Source organism: Rhinoraja longicauda, chromosome 3, assembly GCF_053455715.1.
Source record: "Rhinoraja longicauda isolate Sanriku21f chromosome 3, sRhiLon1.1, whole genome shotgun sequence".
Classification (NCBI taxonomy): domain Eukaryota; kingdom Metazoa; phylum Chordata; class Chondrichthyes; order Rajiformes; family Arhynchobatidae; genus Rhinoraja; species Rhinoraja longicauda.
Window position 1 is genome coordinate 31,355,779 of NC_135955.1, and position 18,276 is coordinate 31,374,054.

The 18,276-nt window shown below is 42.9% G+C and overlaps 1 protein-coding gene across 1 annotated transcript in view; it reads left to right on the forward strand.

The window, feature by feature from the left end:
• The window catches only part of frem1a (Fras1 related extracellular matrix 1a), a 95,655-nt gene that overhangs the window by 32,575 nt on the left and 44,804 nt on the right, over nt 1-18,276 (forward strand). Inside the window, exons 15-21 of the mRNA XM_078395640.1 lie at nt 3,078-3,330; nt 6,713-6,907; nt 7,897-8,082; nt 10,184-10,380; nt 13,506-13,725; nt 15,733-15,877; nt 17,725-17,866. Coding sequence (XP_078251766.1) covers nt 3,078-3,330; nt 6,713-6,907; nt 7,897-8,082; nt 10,184-10,380; nt 13,506-13,725; nt 15,733-15,877; nt 17,725-17,866 — 1,338 coding nt within the window. The remainder of the gene's footprint in view (nt 1-3,077; nt 3,331-6,712; nt 6,908-7,896; nt 8,083-10,183; nt 10,381-13,505; nt 13,726-15,732; nt 15,878-17,724; nt 17,867-18,276) is intronic.

The window sequence follows — 18,276 nt, forward strand, 5'->3', positions numbered from 1 at the left end:
TTCCAAAAGTCTCCTAAATGACACTATTGTATCTGCTTCCATCACCACCACCCCAATGCACACTCACCACTTTTTTAAAAAATCATGCCCCGCACATCCCCTTGAACGTTACCCCTCTCACGTTAAAGCTACGCTCGCTAGTATTTGACATTTCCATCCTGGGAAATATTTTTGACCGTCTACCCTTTCTATGCCTCTCATAATTTTATATATTTCCATCAGGTCTCCCGGCAACCTCTGCCGTTCCAGTGAAAACAATCCCAGTCTGTCAAACCTCTCCCTGTAGCCAATCCCCCCTAATCCCAGCATCATTCTGGTATACCCACTCTGCACCGTTTCCAAAGCTCTCCACATCCTTCCTGTAATGGGACGACCAGAACTGCACGCAATACCTCAAGTGCGACCTAATCAATGCCCTATAAACCTTCATTACGACTTCCTGACTCTTATACGCAGAGCCCCGACCAATGAAGGCAAGCTTACCATATGCCTTCTTTACAAGTCTGTCTACATGTGTTGCCACTTTCAGGGAGTTATGACTATCGCAGTGCTCAGCTGAACTAACAGGAGTGCAGAGGGTGAAGGCAATAGGGAAGGAATACCCCTTGATCTATAATACCCACCATATTTTAGCTAGCCATGTAGTACAACAGCCAATATATAGGTATTGCAGGCTGTAGGAGAATAAAGATGACATGTGAGTTTATCTGAAATATGGTATTGCCCACGAAATACGTATTGGCCAAGAACATTTCACCTCATGACTGCACATCAGTGGATCATCCACGAGTGACAGGCCTTATAACTCATGTAAAGATCTGGGTTCACATGGGGATTCTGGGGTACCATATAGGTCCAATCTCTCTGCCCCAAAGAATGAGGGAAGGCTGCAAAAGGGACAATCCTCCATTCTGAATAAGGGTCTTGATCCGAAACGTCACCCATTCCTTCACTCCAGAGATGCTGCCTGTCCCGCTGAGTTACTCCAGCTATTTGTGTCTATCTTCGATTTAAACCAGCATCTGCAGTTCCTTCTTACACAATCTTCCATTGTTCCTCTCAGGCACTCCATTCAGAGGAGAGGTAGATAAAATCTACTTTGTTGAGGGGAGTGATGGAAAAGTCTTCATTGCCGGGAGGAGCAGCAGACTGATGTGTGCTGCTGAATCAGCTGACTCATCCTGTGATAATTTGGAAGCTAAGATGGTCAAAGACAATCTCCAGATTGCATGGCTGAACTGTGTTGGAAGGAACTGTAGATGCTGGTTTACACCAAAGATAGGCACAAAATGCTGGAGTAACTCGGGGAGCCAGGCAGCATCTCTGGATAGTAGGAATGGGTGATGTTTTGGGTCGAGAACCTTATTCAGACTGAGAGTCAGGGGAGAGAGAGAGAGAGACATAAAGATATGTCTCTATGATTTTAACAATTGTAACACTGATTGTTCGCATTGATCCATTCTACACTTTCCTGGGTCGTCATCCCCTTTAATCTCTCATTTTCATACCTTACCCTTCCATATCTCTATGTCTCCCTCTCACCTGACTGAAGAAGGGTCTCGACCCAAAACGTCACCCATTCCTTCTATCCAGAGATGCTGCCTGATGGCTGAACTGTACCTACAGAGGTTTATTGATGTCGGGAAGTGCTGCCTTTGAAAGAAAGGGAAGTAGGGGAATGGCAGAGCAAATAAATTTGCATTGCATAAAAGGATTTCTAGTGCCCTGTAATTTTAGATTTAAAAGTAAAATGAGTTTGAATGACCAAAAATGTTTCTAAAGCATAGCTAGGCTAAACTCGGACTTTAACATACCCGTGGACAGTGGGACTCATTTAGGAGGAAATAGGTTTAACGGTGCAAGGAGAAAGATTTAAAGTGGACCTGAGGATCAAGCTTTTCTCACAGGAGGTAGTGGGTAGTGAAATGAGTTGCCCAAGAAAGCAGAAGTAGAAGCAGGTGCAATTACAGTGTGCAGAAAAAAAAAAGCCAGGGTTATTTAAGTTTTAGAGGGAAATAGGTCTAATGCCGGCCAATGGGACTTCCTCAGGTAGACAACTTGTTCAGTGTGGACCAGTTGGCACAAAGGTTTTGTTTCCATGCTGTATGACTCTGTGACACTATGACTATCCTCAGGCTGAGGCGAGCAGGATATCATGCCCAAACTGTGTAAAATATGGTTGGAGTATTGCGTACTTTACAAGAATGATGTGCTGCCATTAGGAAGGATATAGTGTAGAATTTCAAGGGTGTTGTCGAAAGTGGGAATTTTTAGGTTTGAAGAAAGGTGATCTCGTCTGGGACTGAAGGGGGACAAGTCAAACTGATGGAATTGCTTATTTATCAAAGTGTAAAGTGGAAGAATCTTAATCCCTCAGCCAAGTCAATTAGTAGGATTGAATAGGAGCTGAAGATAAATATTTTCAACCAAAAGCTTGGATTTAGGAACACACTGCTTAAAGGTGGCAGAATTTAAAACTGAGGTGAGAAGAAACCTTTTCACCCAGAGAGTTGTGAATTTGTGGAATTCTCTGCCACAGAGGGCAGTGGAAGCCAAATCACTGGATGGATTTAAGAGAGAGTTAAATAGAGCTCTGGGGGCTAGTGGAATCAAGGGATATGGGGAGAAGGCAGGCACGGGTTACTGATTGTAGATGATCAGCTATGATCGCAATGAATGGTGGTGCTGGCTCGAAGGGCCGAATGGCCTCATCCTGCACCTATTTTCTATGTTTCCAATTTTTTAGTTCATTTATTTTGGCAGGCACAGGCAGAATAGTCTTTGTTTGAATCCTAAATTTCTATTATTCTCTAATTAATTGCAAATATTATATCGAAGAGAACCTATTTATGTATCTGGTGAACTGTGAAATGGGACTGAAATTGTACACTAGTGTGCAAACTCAAAATCTGTCCCGATATGACTAAGATGGTGTACTGATCAACTCTTACTAACTGGAGTTGCCTTTGGTACCTTGTTATACCTGAACTTTAACCTTGTTTCAAAGTTAACCCCCGATAGCCTGGCAATCGGGTATTACTGCAGTAATGCACAACTATACTGTATTTACCCACTAGGTGATACCAGTGAACGATGAACCTCCGGCACTGAAGCCTGGTTTGAACCCCATGCTCTACTGCGTTGAAGGGGGAGAAGTTGTCATTTCGACAGAAAATCTCCATGCCACTGACATTGACAGCAATGATGAGAAGCTGTTGTTTATGATTGCAAGGCAACCATTGCACGGGGTGGTACAGAAGCACAACCAGATTGCTGATCACTTTACTCAGGCAGAAGTTATTGCTGGAGTAGTGAAGTATATACACACAGGTAAGGAGTTACTCTTTAGTGCCACTATAGTCTTGGCAAACCAGCACATCTGTGCTGACAACCCTGAATTGAAACATTAAGGCAAAGTACAGGACTGTCAGAAAAGTAAAGGGCGTGCCACACTTCGGCGATTTTTAAGGCGACTGCCGGCGACTGTCAAAGGCGTAGCAGATCGCCGAAAAAACTTTTTTTTTTTTTTTAACCCTATGACAATGTCTACGACAATGACCACGACAATGCCTATGACAAGCTATGACAACCTACCACCTAGGCGACCGCATGCTATGACAACCGGCAACCCACGATAAGAAGGATTGTAGGAGAAAACACAGTTCCCATTTCACACAATATTCATCCATTTGATAATTGTGGGCGGATAGAATTATCACTCGGATGCAGCATGTCTTTGTTTCATTTCCCGAGGGCGGATATATGCCAAGATCATCTAGAATCGACAATTACACACCTACACAAGTGACTGCCGTGCTCTGCTCGGCCGCTTTGCATGACAAACACGCATGAGAAAAAACTATTCGACAGCAACGTTGATCCACACAAGGTGCTCATTCGCGATACTTTCCTGATCCATGAAAGAATGGAGATTCCCACATTTTCGCAAAGTGGTCATTTTGGGACAAGTAGACTTCAGGGATACAGTGTGGAAACAGACCCTTCGGCTCATGGAGTCCGCGCCGACCAGCGATCATCCCATACACTAGCACTATCCTACATACTAGGGACAATTTACAATTTTATTGAAGCCAATTAACCTATACACCTGAGACAGACACAAAAGCTGGAGTGATTCAATGCGCCAGGCAGCATCTCTGGAGAAAAGGAATCGGTGATGTTTCGAGTCGAGACCCTTCTTCAAAAGTCACCTATTCCTTTTCTCCAGAGATGCTGCCTGACCCGCTGCCTGACTACAGCTTTTTGTGTCTGTCTTCGGTTTAACCAGCATCTGAAATTAAATTATTTGATTTTGTTTTATTTTGTTTTATTGGTCAAAATAAATGAAATTAAAATATTTGAAAGAGATGCCATGAGAAACTACTCTGAAATACAATAACTTCAAAACATCAATCTTTGGTCAAAATGTCCAAAATTTACTTTATTCAAACAAACAAAATTCTTATAAAAGGTGGATCAGCACCTGCGACGACCAAATTCACCTGGCGACAACCTACGACAGCGCCCACGACAGGAAACGACAACCTACCATCATTGGCGTCAAGCCAGCAGTCGCCAAAACATTTTGAACAGAATAAAATTTCCGCGACAATCCGAGATCTGCTACGACTCATTGGAGACGACTCATGACCATGCCCGCGACGCCCATGCGGCGACAGCCTAGTCACCGGCAGTCGCCTTAAAAATCGCCGAACTGGGACAGGCCCTTAAGGAACTGCGGATGCTGGAATCTTGAGCAAAACACAAAGTACTTTCGGAACTCAATCAGTCAGGCAATGTCTGTGGAGGGAAAAGTAAAAGTTCCTACTTTTAATGTAAAACCCCACCTGGCTTTAACTGCTGGGAACGCAACTTCCCCTGTGAACTAACATAAACTCGAAATGCTGGAACTCTGAAATAAAAACGAAAAATTATGACATACTCAGCTGCTCAGGCAGCATCTGTCAAAAGAAAAATAGTTAATGTTTCCAAATTGGTGAAGGTCTGTCATTATATTGTTTATCTTTCCGTAGATGTTGCCTGTCCATGAATGTTTCCAACTATGTGTTTTTACTGTGTATTTCCATTAAACTTTGCAATGCCCCACCTCAGATAAGATGAGCACACAGACTTCAGCTTTCTCCCTCTTTCCTGTCTTGTATCTATGTTGTGGTTTAGATGTTGTGGGTTAAGTTTATCATTATGGCCACGTGCATTGATACAGTAAAAAAAAAACTCATACCATGCCAAAGGGGGAAAAAAAACAGAATGTAGCATATCTCTGTAGTTTTACTGCTACAGAGAAATTGCAGATTAAAACAAAGTGCAAGGGCCACAACAAAGTAGGTTGAGAATTAAAAAATTGATCTTGGCTTGTGGAGTACCTTTCATGAGTCTGATGATGATAGATGCCCTGATGATAGATGCCTCCTTCTAGAAGAAGCAACTCTGAAAGATGCTTTTGATGAAGGAGAGCGCTGTGCCCATCAGGGACTGGGTTAGTTCCATCACTTGCTGCGGCCACTTGTGCTCCTGTGCATTGGAATTGTCATACCAGGCCATGAAACAACCATTCAGGATGCTTTCAACAGTGTCCTTCATCTTTCTACGAATGCATCCAGGAGCAGAGCTGGCATATTCCTGGTATTCATTCCGCAGTGTGTTGGTACCGAGAATCTTGGGCAAAACACAAAGTACTTTCGGAACTCAATCGGTCAGGCAATGTCTGTGGAGGGAATGGACAGGCAAAAGTAAAAGTTCCTGCTTTTAATGTAAAACCCCACCCGGCTTTAACTGCTGGGAACGCAACTTCCCCTGTGAACGAACATAAACTCGAAATGCTGGAACTCTGAAATAAAAACGGAAAATGCTGGAAACACTCTGGAAACGACAGCTTCTGTCAAAAGAAAAATAGTTAATGTTTCCAAATTGGTGAAGGTCTGTCATTATATTGCTACACACAACACTGGATTTTCCGCACACAACGCTAGATTTTCTGCACACAACACTGGATTTTCTGCACACAACGCTGGATTTTCTGCACACAACGCTGGATTTTCCGCACACTACACTGGATTTTCTGCACACAATGCTGGGTTTTCTGCACACAACTCTGGGTTTTCTGCACACAACTCTGGGTTTTCTGCACACAACGCTGGGTTTTCTGCACACAACGCTGGATTTTCAGCACACTACACTGGGTTTTCAGCACACTACTCTGGATTTTCTGCACAAAACGCTGGATTTTCAACACTACTCTGGATTTTCTGTCGCCAGCCATCGTTTCTCCTCACCAGCAGCACATTTTGGTCAATATTGCGAGATCCCAGTTTCATCAGGACCTGAACCAACAGGAGTGACCACTCTCTGAGCCCGAGTAGAAATGTGGAGAGGCTAGAATGCTCAGGAAGTTTTAATCCAACCTTTCAATGATACTTTAATGTCACATGTACATCAGTACAGTGAAAGTCGTTGTTTTGGCATACAATCTGGTAAAATCATACAGCAGACCTCGCCTAGACAGCACACAAAGAGTCCCTGCCCTTGGCAGCCCACCCACTGGGTTGCTTGGTTCTGCGGCGCATCTCGGGAGCCTTCTGCTGCCATGTGGCGCATCGCGGGTGCCTGTTAATTGAAATATCGTTCTTAATCTAAGAATTACACAAAGCAAAGCCTCATAGAGTTTGATTCTCGTCTTGTTTCTTTCCCTTAGGTGGTGAGGTGGGTTTAACACCCTGCTTTGACACTATGACGTTTGTAGTGTCTGATTGGGATGGAGGCACGCTTGGACACTGCTGCAATGAAGAACCACTTGTTCCACCATTACCTCTGCATGATTCTCTTCCTGTCTACGATCTCAACATCTCTGTCATGCCCATCAACAACCAACCACCAAAAATTACTATTGGTAAGAAAACCACATTTCTAAGTTCAATTAGTGTGAATGTACACTCAATGATTCCAGATAAATTTACCACTTTCACTGGTACAGCTTTGATGTGACCGGCGGGTGTCACCACTGTTTAGCTTTGCTTCTGCTGATCTGTGTAGTCACATTTCAGAGCTTTACCAAGTAGGCACACCTTTAGCCATGCCTGCCATGTTTTTTTCAGTCTACATTACTGAACCAAGGTTCATCACCTATATTAGTGGCAGTGGTAGATCTGGCTAGTTCAGGTTCAGAGGCTGCTTCAATAGCCTAATGGTTGGGAATCCCAGCACAATGATGCCGTGTGTAGGAAGAAACTGCAAATGCTGACTTGAACTAAAGATAGACACAAAATGCTGGAGTAACCCAGCGAGACAGGCAGCATATCTGGGGAGAAGGAATGGGTGACATTTCGGGTCCAGAAAGGTCTTGACGGGACCCGAAAGGTCTCGACCCGAAACGTCACCCATTCCTTCTCTCCAGAGATGTTGCCTATCCCGCTGAAGTACTCCAGCATTTTGTGTCTAACAATGATGCTGTACTTGAGGAGTTATGGTACATTATCATGCATTGTGCCTTGGACTTAGCAGATCCCTTGTTAGTCCCAAGAAACAGCTGAATGTTGCCAGTTCCTTTTGAAGCCAGAATGATGTAACCCAACAGGTTGCCGATGCAGAACATTATCTAGCAACATATTCTGCAAAGCTTCTCCAACACCTCGTTTTCTTCAAACAATAAACAAAACTAGTTTGCTTTAAAATATTTATTAATCATATACCATGTTGAAAAGAGATAACTTTAGTGCAAATTATTAATATGCCACTTTGTTCTATTTCCTATAATTATGGTGTTACTACTAATGTGCTCAGAAAACAAATGGTTTATTCATAAAGTTACCAGAGCAATATAATCCTTGGATTATTAATACAGACATCTGTGTTTTAATTTCAAAAGTATTCTCATTCCAGGTGAACTATTTGTTGTTGATGAGGGGTTTTCAGCTGCCATCACTGTCGACCACTTGTGCGCTAGCGATCCAGATACTGCAGATGATGAACTGTCTTTCGTCCTGTGGTCCCCACCTACGTTTGGTTACATAGAAAACACATTACCATCGCCAGGGCACGAGAAGAGCAACATGGGCATCAGTATAGGTAAGATCAATCGGAAATGAATCTATCCTCCAATCCACTCAGAATTCTTCTCTCTATTAGCTGTTAAACTATCTCTCCATATTGAAAGATTAGTCTATAAAATCCAGTTTATGGAGCACAAAGTTGCCCCTTTATCAAGAATAAAGTGTCCAACAAAAGCCTTGATCGCCATACTTTGATGGTTAAATAAATCAAATATCATCATCCAGATATCAATTTGAAAAAGAGCATCTTACTACTCTTATTACTCCTTAACTAAAATTACGCATGGTTGCTGCATACTTTTTCAAGTAGACATTGCCCCTTTAGATAAAAACTACACATTGGATATGCCAATAGTCGAAAACACTATACTTTGATAGCAATTTGCAAAAGTGTATTCTCAGAGAATTGAGTTGTTGTCTCCAAGTTATTAAGATGTAAAACAGTGAACAATCTCAAAGAATGAACCCAAAGCTCAAACCATTGTTCAGATAGGATTTCACAACTCTACAAACTTTAATCAGGCAAGAGACTGCTGATGCTAGAATCTGAAGCAACAAACAATCTGCTGAATGCACTCAGTAGTTGAACAGCATCTATGGAGGGAAAAGATATGGATGACAATTGTTGAAACCTTGCATCAGGATTAGGAGCGGAGAGGGAAGAGAGACAGTTTAAAGAGTCTTGGTGAGATATAAGAGACTGCAAATGCTGGAATCTTGAGCAAAACAAACGTTGAAGGTACTGTCTGACCTTTTGAGTTCTTCCAGCAATTTGTTTTGTTCTGAAGAATCATAGTGTTGTGCAACACAGAAGCAGGTCCTTCCAACCCGTCATGTCGATGCTGACCATTCTACATATCTGTACTAATCTCAGTAACCCATATTTGATCCACAGCCCTTTAAAGCCTTGTCAATCTTTCTTAAATGTTGTGTGAGTCTCCGCCTCTATCACCACCATCAAAATTCTAGATTCTAGCCACTCTCTGTGTGAAAAAACTCCCTCTCAGATGGCCTCTTAACCTCCTATCTCTTGCCTTAAATATGTGTCCACTTTCCTTAGACACCATCACCATAGGGAAAAGATTCTTACTACCTGACCTGTCCACCCACTTTATTAAATCCAGTGAGTTCATGCACTATTGTCTCTCTGACAGCACAGTTCGTATACAACTCAGGTATAAAAATGATACTTCACCGATTATGAAGACTCCGCATGCTGTGAATTTCAGCAGTCGAACTCGATGTCTTGTGATTATTTGCCATTTGATCTAACATTAAATTGGTAACCTCATTAATAAAACCATAAAGATGTGGTAGCAATGGAGAACATGGAGAATAGATTCTCCGGGATGCTGCCTGAAATGGAGGCTTTAGTTGTAAAGAGTAATGGAATTTCCTGGGTTTATTCTCAATGGAACAGGAGGGTGAGGGGTGATCTTGTAGAAATTTATAAAATTATGAGTAGCATGGATAGTGTCTTTTTCACAGGGAAGGAGAGTCTAGAACTAGAGGGCACAGCTTTAAGGTACGAGGGCATAAATCTAAAGGAGATCTCGAGGGATACGTTTTTCACATGGAGAGGTGTGAATATCTGGGATGAACTGCCAATAGAGGCAGATACAATTAAAATGTTTAAAAGACATTTGGACAGGTACTTGGATGGGAAAGGCAAAGAGGGGTTTGGGCCTAATGTCAACAAATGTGATTATGGTAGAATGGCAATATAATTGGCATGAATAAGGTGGAGTGAAAGAGCCCCTACTGTGCTGCATGATACTAGGATTCTTTGACTAAAGTGGAAAAGGGGAATATTCCTTGTGTTCATAAAGTCATAGGAGCAGAATTGGACCATTCAGACCATCAGGTCTACTCTGCCATTCAATCATGGCTGATCTATCATTCATTCCCTCTCAACCCCATTTTCCTGCCCAATTCCCAATGATATATACCCTTCAATCATGGATGGCACATTGTTAAGAGGGAATAAATTGGACTTTGCTTCATTCCGCAGACTGTGGTGTTAACAGGAGTTGGAGTTGTCAATAATGTTCCACCCTCCCACCCATTCTAATATATAAGGTCCTTCTCAGCCATTTCCATTATTTTTCTATTCCTAGGTTCATTTGACCTAACGCACATAAAAGAGTTGCATATAAACTATGTTCAGTCACGACATCAACGGATTGAACCAACAGCGGATCAGTTCCTTCTGTATGTTACTGATGGGAAGCATCGGTCCATGGAAGTTCCATTTTATGTCATAATCCGACCGATAAATGATGAAACACCAAGTTTCCTGGCCAGGAATATCACTGTAAGTGTCTGTATGTTTCTCCTAATTGTTGCATCTTTATTAATGTAAAGGCTACCTCATTCTCTTTTCACAGTGGCCTTCAGGAAACATCATGAGCTTGGTATTGGCCATGAGGTATTTTTTCACAAAATGTGGGTAGGTGCCTGGAATGCCAGTGGTGGCGATGGAAGCAGATATTATAGTGGCATTTAATAGGCTTTAGATTGGCACATGCAAGAATGGATATAGTTTATATGCAGGCAGAAGGAATTAGTTTAATTTGACATCCTGTTGAACACAGACATCATGGGCCGAAGGGCCTATTTTTAATGCTGTACTGTTCTACATTCTATATCCCCAGGCAAATGGAGAAAAAGAGGGACATAAGATGATGAAGTAACTCAGCGGGTCAGGCAGCATCTCGAGAGAGCATGGATAGGTGACGATTCAGGTCGGATTCCTTTTATAATCTGAAGAATTGTCCTGACCTGAAACATTACCTATCCATGCTCTCCAGGGATGCTGCCTGAGCAACTGAGTTACTCCAGCACTTTGTGTCTTTTTCTGTAAACCATCATGTGCAGTTACTAATATCCAGAAAAAAAGAGGGATTTTATTTTAAATTGCAAGATAAATGGTATGATTTTGATGTATTGGTTCATGAAAAATGAAAAAAAAACATGCAGATACAGCAATGAATTGTGGAGGTAAATAGGAAATTTATTGCAGGGAAGATCGAAAGCCTAGAAACGTTGCTGCTGTTGTATGGAGCTTGGGTCCAAACACACTTGGAGGAACATGCAGTTTTAGATTTCATTTGTTAGGAAGGATAATAATGCTGTAACAAGGGTAGACAGGTGTAAATGTAATGCAAATTTATTAGATTGAGTTTAAGCAGTGTCTTAAGTAAGATTGCCCTATAATCCTTGCGGTGTAGAAGAATGAGGGGCTGAGTGGGAATAGATTCTGAGAGGGATTGACAGGAACGCTGCTGAAAGGCTTTCCTCAGGCTGGAATATCTCAAACCAGGATTTGGCCTTGGGTGATGAAGGTAATAATTTGCGTCTCAGATTTGGAGAAAACTCTTTACTCAGATGGTTTGGGAATTGTTGAAGTTCCCTCCTTCAGGGAAATACGGAATCTCGATTATCATGTATAGATCATCCCCGGATCACGAGCGGCTGATTTATGGACACCCCATATGTACAAGCGAGAATTTGGGAGCTGTGGGGCTGCAGGCATCTTCTGCTGAGTGGGAAGAAGGCATTACATTCTCCAGGGATGCTGCTTGACCCGTTTAGTGTCTATCTTTGGTATAAACCAGTATCTGCAGTTTTTTGTTTCTACTTTCCAGTGTTCCTTCTATCCCCACCCCAATATCTGACCCCCCACACCCCCGAGCCTCAATAATCAATCAATAGTCAATAGTCGTTTATTTGTCACATACACATAAATGTGTAGTGAAATGAAACATTACCCGCAGTTAAACAATAAGACCAATAAGAATAATCAATAAAAATGCAATAACACATACAATCACAACTAACACCAAACAAAAAGAAACATCCATCACAGTGAGTCTCCTCCAGTCCCTCCTCACTGTGATGGAAGGCCAAAAATGTCTTTTTCTCTTCCCTGCCGTCTTCTCCCGCGGTCAGGCTGTTGGGTTTGCCACGTCGGGGCGGTCGGGGCTCCCGATATTGAAGCCGCCGCTGGGCGGTGAAAGGTCAACGGCCTATTTCAGGCCGCGCCGGACGGTGAAAGGTCCGCGGCGGGCCGACCCAAGCCCCGCGATTCGGGGCGGGCGAACACGCTGCCTCTGCCGCTGCCGGAGCTCCCGATGTCGGCCCCCATCCAGGGGCCTGCGGGCTTCCGACGTCCACGCGGCCCGCGCCGGAGCCTCCGGAGACGAATCGCAGCCGCTCCCGTAGCATCCGCAGGCAGCCAGCGCCGCAGGTGGTGAGTCCGGGCCGCGGGCTCTGCGAACCAGAGACCCAGGTGGTCCCAGGTGCATGGCCGGTGGTAGGCCGCAACGGGAACGGAGACACGACACAGAACAAAGGTCGCGTCTCCGTTCGGGAGAGAGAATTTTACAGTTCCCGTTCCCTCCCACCCCCCCCCCCCCCCAAACATAACATACAAACACTACACCATATTAAAACTACAATTCATACAAAAACAACAAAAAACACAAAAGACAGACGGACTGCAGGCAAGCCGCAGCTGCGACGGCAGCGCTGGCTCCTCCTAATCAGCGGTTGGATCGAGATGAGCAGAGCTGGGAGCACTGAGCAGACTCACTCACACACTCACTGAGTCAGTGAGGCCGGCTGGAGGCCGCTCTTCCATCACCATTGTTTCAGTGATCCTTTCCCACACACTGCTTTGGTTCATTTCCCACTGACAAACAGTTCAGGTTACAAACAGTTCTCAGGAAGAGAGACACAAGAAACTGCAGGTGCTGGAATCTTGAGCAAAACACAAAGTGCTGGAGGAACGCAGCAAGTCAGGCAGCATCTGTGGTGGGAATGGACAGAAAACCTTTCAGAAATGGACACTTCTTGAGTCTGAAGAAGATTCCTGACCTGAAACGTCAACTGTCCATTACATTAACAGATACTGCCTGACCAACTTTGTTCCTTCAGCAATCTTGCTCAGGAACGGAACCTTATTGTAACCTGGGGACTACCTGCATATTCAAGTTCTGGGTAACTTAGAGATGTTGAGATCCATGGGGACAGTCGATAAGGCATTTGTTCTGCCATATTCCGACTGAATGATGGCACATTTTACGGTGGTTGAATGGATTATTTTTTATTATTTTCCTTTCTTGGGAAGCCTTTCACAAGTCGCTTTTACATGCCTTTTCTTTGCACTCTGCCACTCACCCACTGCAGATATTCCAAACAGCAGGGAGACCTGAGGTGCAGTGTCTAACTTTGCACCCTGAAGCCATCATTCAATCCAGTGTATCTTTCTCTCATTGCATAGAGAGTGCATGTGACCATCTATCTGCATGTAAATTTTCCCAAGTTCTACATGTTGAGTAAGCTCTCAAAGTTACTCCGACAACAACTACATGTGGTAAAATGGATGAAATGAGCCTAGGTACAAATATTGTAAACCCATATTGTTGCTTTATCCAGGTGTCTGAAGGCCAAATGTGTGAATTAGATCCATCGATAATAAATGTGGTGGACCTCGATGTGCCTGCGGACAGCCTCGCCTTCACTGTGAGCCAGCAACCGCGCCATGGGATGATCAGAAGTGGGATGCACGGGAATGACGTTGTTCTTTACAAGCGACCGACCCTCAGTCATCAGGAGCTCCCTGTGCATGACTTCACCATGGATCAGCTGATACATGGTAATTGACCTGCTGTAATATAAGACACATAGGAATAGTGTATTAAAGTAGAGACCCAGCATTAGCAGAGAGGAAGATACAGGCGTCTGACCAAAGTCTCAGTTGCAAAGATCCCGTTGAGTTTTACAGCCTCTCTGCTGCCATCTTTAAACTTTACTTTAGACTTTAGAGATACCGAGACACTGAGTCCACACCAACCAACGATCACCTCATACACTAGCACTATTCTACACACTAGGGACAATTGACAATTGTTTTCATCTAAAGCCAATTAACCTACAAGCCTGTACGTCTTTGGAATGTGTTAGGAAACTGGAGCACCGTGAGAAAACCCATGCAGTCATTGAGAGAATGTTCAAACTCCATACAGACAGCACCTGCCGTCAGGATTGAACCCGGGTCTCTGACACTGTTAGGCAGCAACTCGACCACTTTCTCGCTGCAGGTTGGGATTCCTACACTGATCTACTGTGAAGTTACATTCAATATATCTGGTATTTTATGGCTAGCTAAATAATAATCTTGAAAGTTTGTGAATTGGTGTAAAAATATAACTGGTTCAACCCAATTAAGATATATTAGAATTTGTCACTCAACTATCAGGCATTCATGTGAACCTATTCTCACAAAACTTTAAATATCTTTCTGGCAACCGTGGATGAAACAAAAATTAAAAAGTAACTGGAAATTTTATGTAACTGAACTTGTTTTCTTTGGGGTTCCTCAGGGCCCCAAGCGAGAAGATTTCAAAACCTGGTGGACAGATACTTCCACCAACATCCCAAGCAATGACCTTTCCAGGGCCTGGTGTAAGACTGTTAAAAATGAATTAAGGTCATAAGGGATAGGAGTAGAATTAGGCCATTCGGCCCATCAATACTCCACCATTCAATCATGGCTGATCTATCCCTCTCTCCTACCCCATTGTCCTGCCTTCTCCCCATATCCTCCAACACCCATACTGATCAAGAATCTATCTACTGTATATCTGCCTTAAAAATATCCACTGTCTTGGGCTCCACAGCTTTCTATGGCAAAGAGTTACCCAGATTCACCATCCTCTGACTAAATAAATTTCTCCTCGTCTCCTTCCTAAAAGAATGTAGGAAGGAAGCTTAATTCTGAGGCTTTGACCTCTAGTCCTAGACTCTCCCACGAGTAGAAGCATCCTCTCCACATCCACCACATCCACACACATTTCGATGGCCATTTTGGCCTATCATCAGCAGCAAGCCAAGTGGTGGGATGGCCACTGGCATTGTGGGAAAGATTCTTTTCAGGAAGGCAGTTGTTCACAGCCTTTAATGATAGCTGGAGATTATCAATAATCTGATTTATTGACCTAACATTTTCTTAATGAATGATGAAGATAGAGAAATCTGAATCCCCATCAGCTCGCTGCTGATCTCAGTGTCCCCTTCGGCACAAAGTACCAAAGTCAGAACCCAAACATCTCAGCATTCAACAAATAATATAAGAAAGGGAAATAGAAGTAAGCCCCTTATTGCCTGCTCCATAGGGCAACAAGTTTGTGGTTGATCTTTAACCACTTTGCTTCAAAAATCCTTGATTTCCCTGATATTCGAATATGGTTATAGATCCATTGAAGATTGAAAACACAAACAATTAATGTTTAGGCACAGGAACGTGAAGAGGGGTTCTACCCAAAACGTCACCTATCTATGCTCCCCAGAGATGTTGCCCAACCCGTTGACTCATTCCAGCATTTTGTGTCAACCATTAACATTTGACCATTTCTTTGGTGTCTATTTTTCACGTCACTTCCCAGTACATTTCTGTTGAATGGTCATTAACCTTTTTCTCCCTCCGCTGATGCTGTCTGACCCACTGAACATTTCTATTACATTCTGTCTGAAAATAATAGAGAAAGACAGATGTGGCCAATGCACTAGTCAAAATACGGGAAATGCAACTGAAACACATGTTTGAGGCTTATTTAGAGGAAGACATTAATCTAGTTTCTGATCTTTTCTACTCCACTTACAGGCTTGAAACTGATGTATGTGCATGATGACTCTGAAAGCATGGCCGACAAATTCACCGTTCAGTTATCTGACGGAAAGCACAAGGTCCGCAAAGTCATTTTAGTCCAGGTTCTTCCAGTGAATGACGAGCGGCCATTTTTGAGCAGGTAACTTCTCCTGGAGGTTGGCAGGCGACCTCAGTTATGATGATAACAGGTGAATCATCAAAAACATGTTGACCAACATGGCAAAGGGATTCTTTTGTGCTGGGTTAAATGGCAGTGCCCAATAGTTCAACATATGCTTCATGTGTGAGCCCATCATAGTAGAATCGTACAGGACAGCAGAGTGGCACAGCAGCAGAGTTGCTGCCTTGCAGTGCCAGAGACCTGGGTTCAATCCTGATTATGGGTGCTGTCTGTACAGAGTTTGTATGTTCTCCCTGTGACTGCATGGTTTTCTCGGGGTGCTCTGGTTTCCTCCCATATTCCAAAGAGGTGCAGGTTGTAGGTTAATTGGCTTCTGTAAATTGTTCCTCATGTGGAGGATTGAACAAATGTATGTGTGATTGCTGGTCAGCAGGGGCTCCCTGGGTTGAAGGACCTGTTTCCATGTTGTATCTCTAAACTAAAAGACTGAACTAGAGTCCTCTGTAGGATTGTTTGTATTTATACAGCATGATTTCATGTGTAGTGTTGCTATTTATAGCCCATCCCTATTTATGCATGAATTGAGGCTGTAAGGACCCAACCACATCCGTGTCGTTGCAGTCACATGTAGACTGGTTGCTAAGGATGGCAGAGATTAGTATGAAGGAAGCTTTTTACTACAGTCCAGTGGTTTCATGCTTGTCATTATTCAGATTGGCACTTTAAAAAGATACATTATTTAATGATTTGAATTTAACTTCTCCAGATACCATGGTGAGATTGAAACCACCTTTTAAATCAATGGCCTGGAATTCTGACTGTCAGTTAAGCATCTCAACCACTATGTTAGCAATCTCAAAATTAATTGGGTTTAAATTCACCCATCATTGTGGTGAGATTAAAATCATTGGCCCAGGATACATGAATACCAGCCCAGTGTTAGAACCACTACCTAAATGAGCTTGGTTTTAAGGATTAAATAAATAAGTAAATAGGTTTATCAAGGTAATCTCCTACCACACTATGGTCTCACCATTATGTGCAGCTTGGACATAATCAGGGCTCAAATCAATGTTCAATCTTCTTTAACTGGACAGAATGGTACCCAATTAGAAGGGCTGCAAACACCATGGCCAATGGTATAGGCTATATATTCCTTGCATGAAATATATGCTTAATGGGGAATTTCTTCCACTCATCTTGCCAAGGCAAATTTAAGGTAGGTTGCTGGGGTTGTGGTTGCCGCAAATAGGGGCACCCTAATGTGATAGAGACCCAGAACATTGGGACTTGGAGGAGCACATAGATCTCTGGAGTGGTCTTGAACCTCAAGGTCAGGTCACGACACTCCAAATATTGGGTAAGTATTTGCCCAATATTTACCTCAGGGCAAATATTCAGCTGTGTTGCTGAAGGTAGGGGGAAGTTGTTGTCATGAATGGATGGAGGTTGGGCAGTTTCAGGGTTAGGATCTGGAGGGTAGGTAGGTTTACATGTCTTCAGGCCAGTATGCTGTATGGTGACCTGAGGGTGACTTGATATCAACCTTGTGAAGTATTCTTTGGTTGCAGGGGGATGTTGAAGGGGTTTCATAAATGCATGTTCCTGGAACAGAATACGTCGCATTATTTTCAGTGAATAATTCTTGAGGGTTTGTGTGCAAAAGCATCTGAAATAGCTAAAGTATGGTCCTGTAGATTATGTAAAGTATGGTCCTGTAGATTATGTAAAGTATGGTCCTGTAGATTATGTAAAGTATGGTCCTGTAGGTTATGATGGGATGAAAATTCCAGTGATAACTAATCTCTTGCTGGCAAACTCTACTAGGGTTTATTTGCCACCTACACTTTGCTCCTCTCTTTCAGAAACAATGGACTGGAGGTAGAAATGGGCGATGTCAGAATCATCTCCAGCATAGCATTGGAAGCTGAAGATAAAGATACTCCAAGGCAGCACCTTTATTATGTGATTGACAGTGTCCCCAAACATGGAGTGCTCCAGCTCAAGGTCAGTGGCTGATTTAAGATTGTGGCTTTGTGAAGGTCAAGAATGTTTTATTGTCATACGACCCAGATAAATCAATGAAATTCTGACTTGCAGCAGAACAACAGAATATGTAAACATTATACACTCTAAACAAAATAATAAATGAGGGAGAGAAAAGTTCAGCATGTGTGTGTATATACACACTCACAAATACACATATATAGATCATACATTCTATATATATATATATACACACATACACACACATATGTACACACACAAAAACAATAATAGTGCAATAGTAACAGTAGGCACCATGTTATAGGAAAGATATTGTCAAGCTTGAAAGGGTTCAGAGAAGATTTACAAGGATGTTACTAGGACTAGAGAGTCTGAGCTATAGGGAGAGGTTGAGTAGGTTGGGTCTCAAT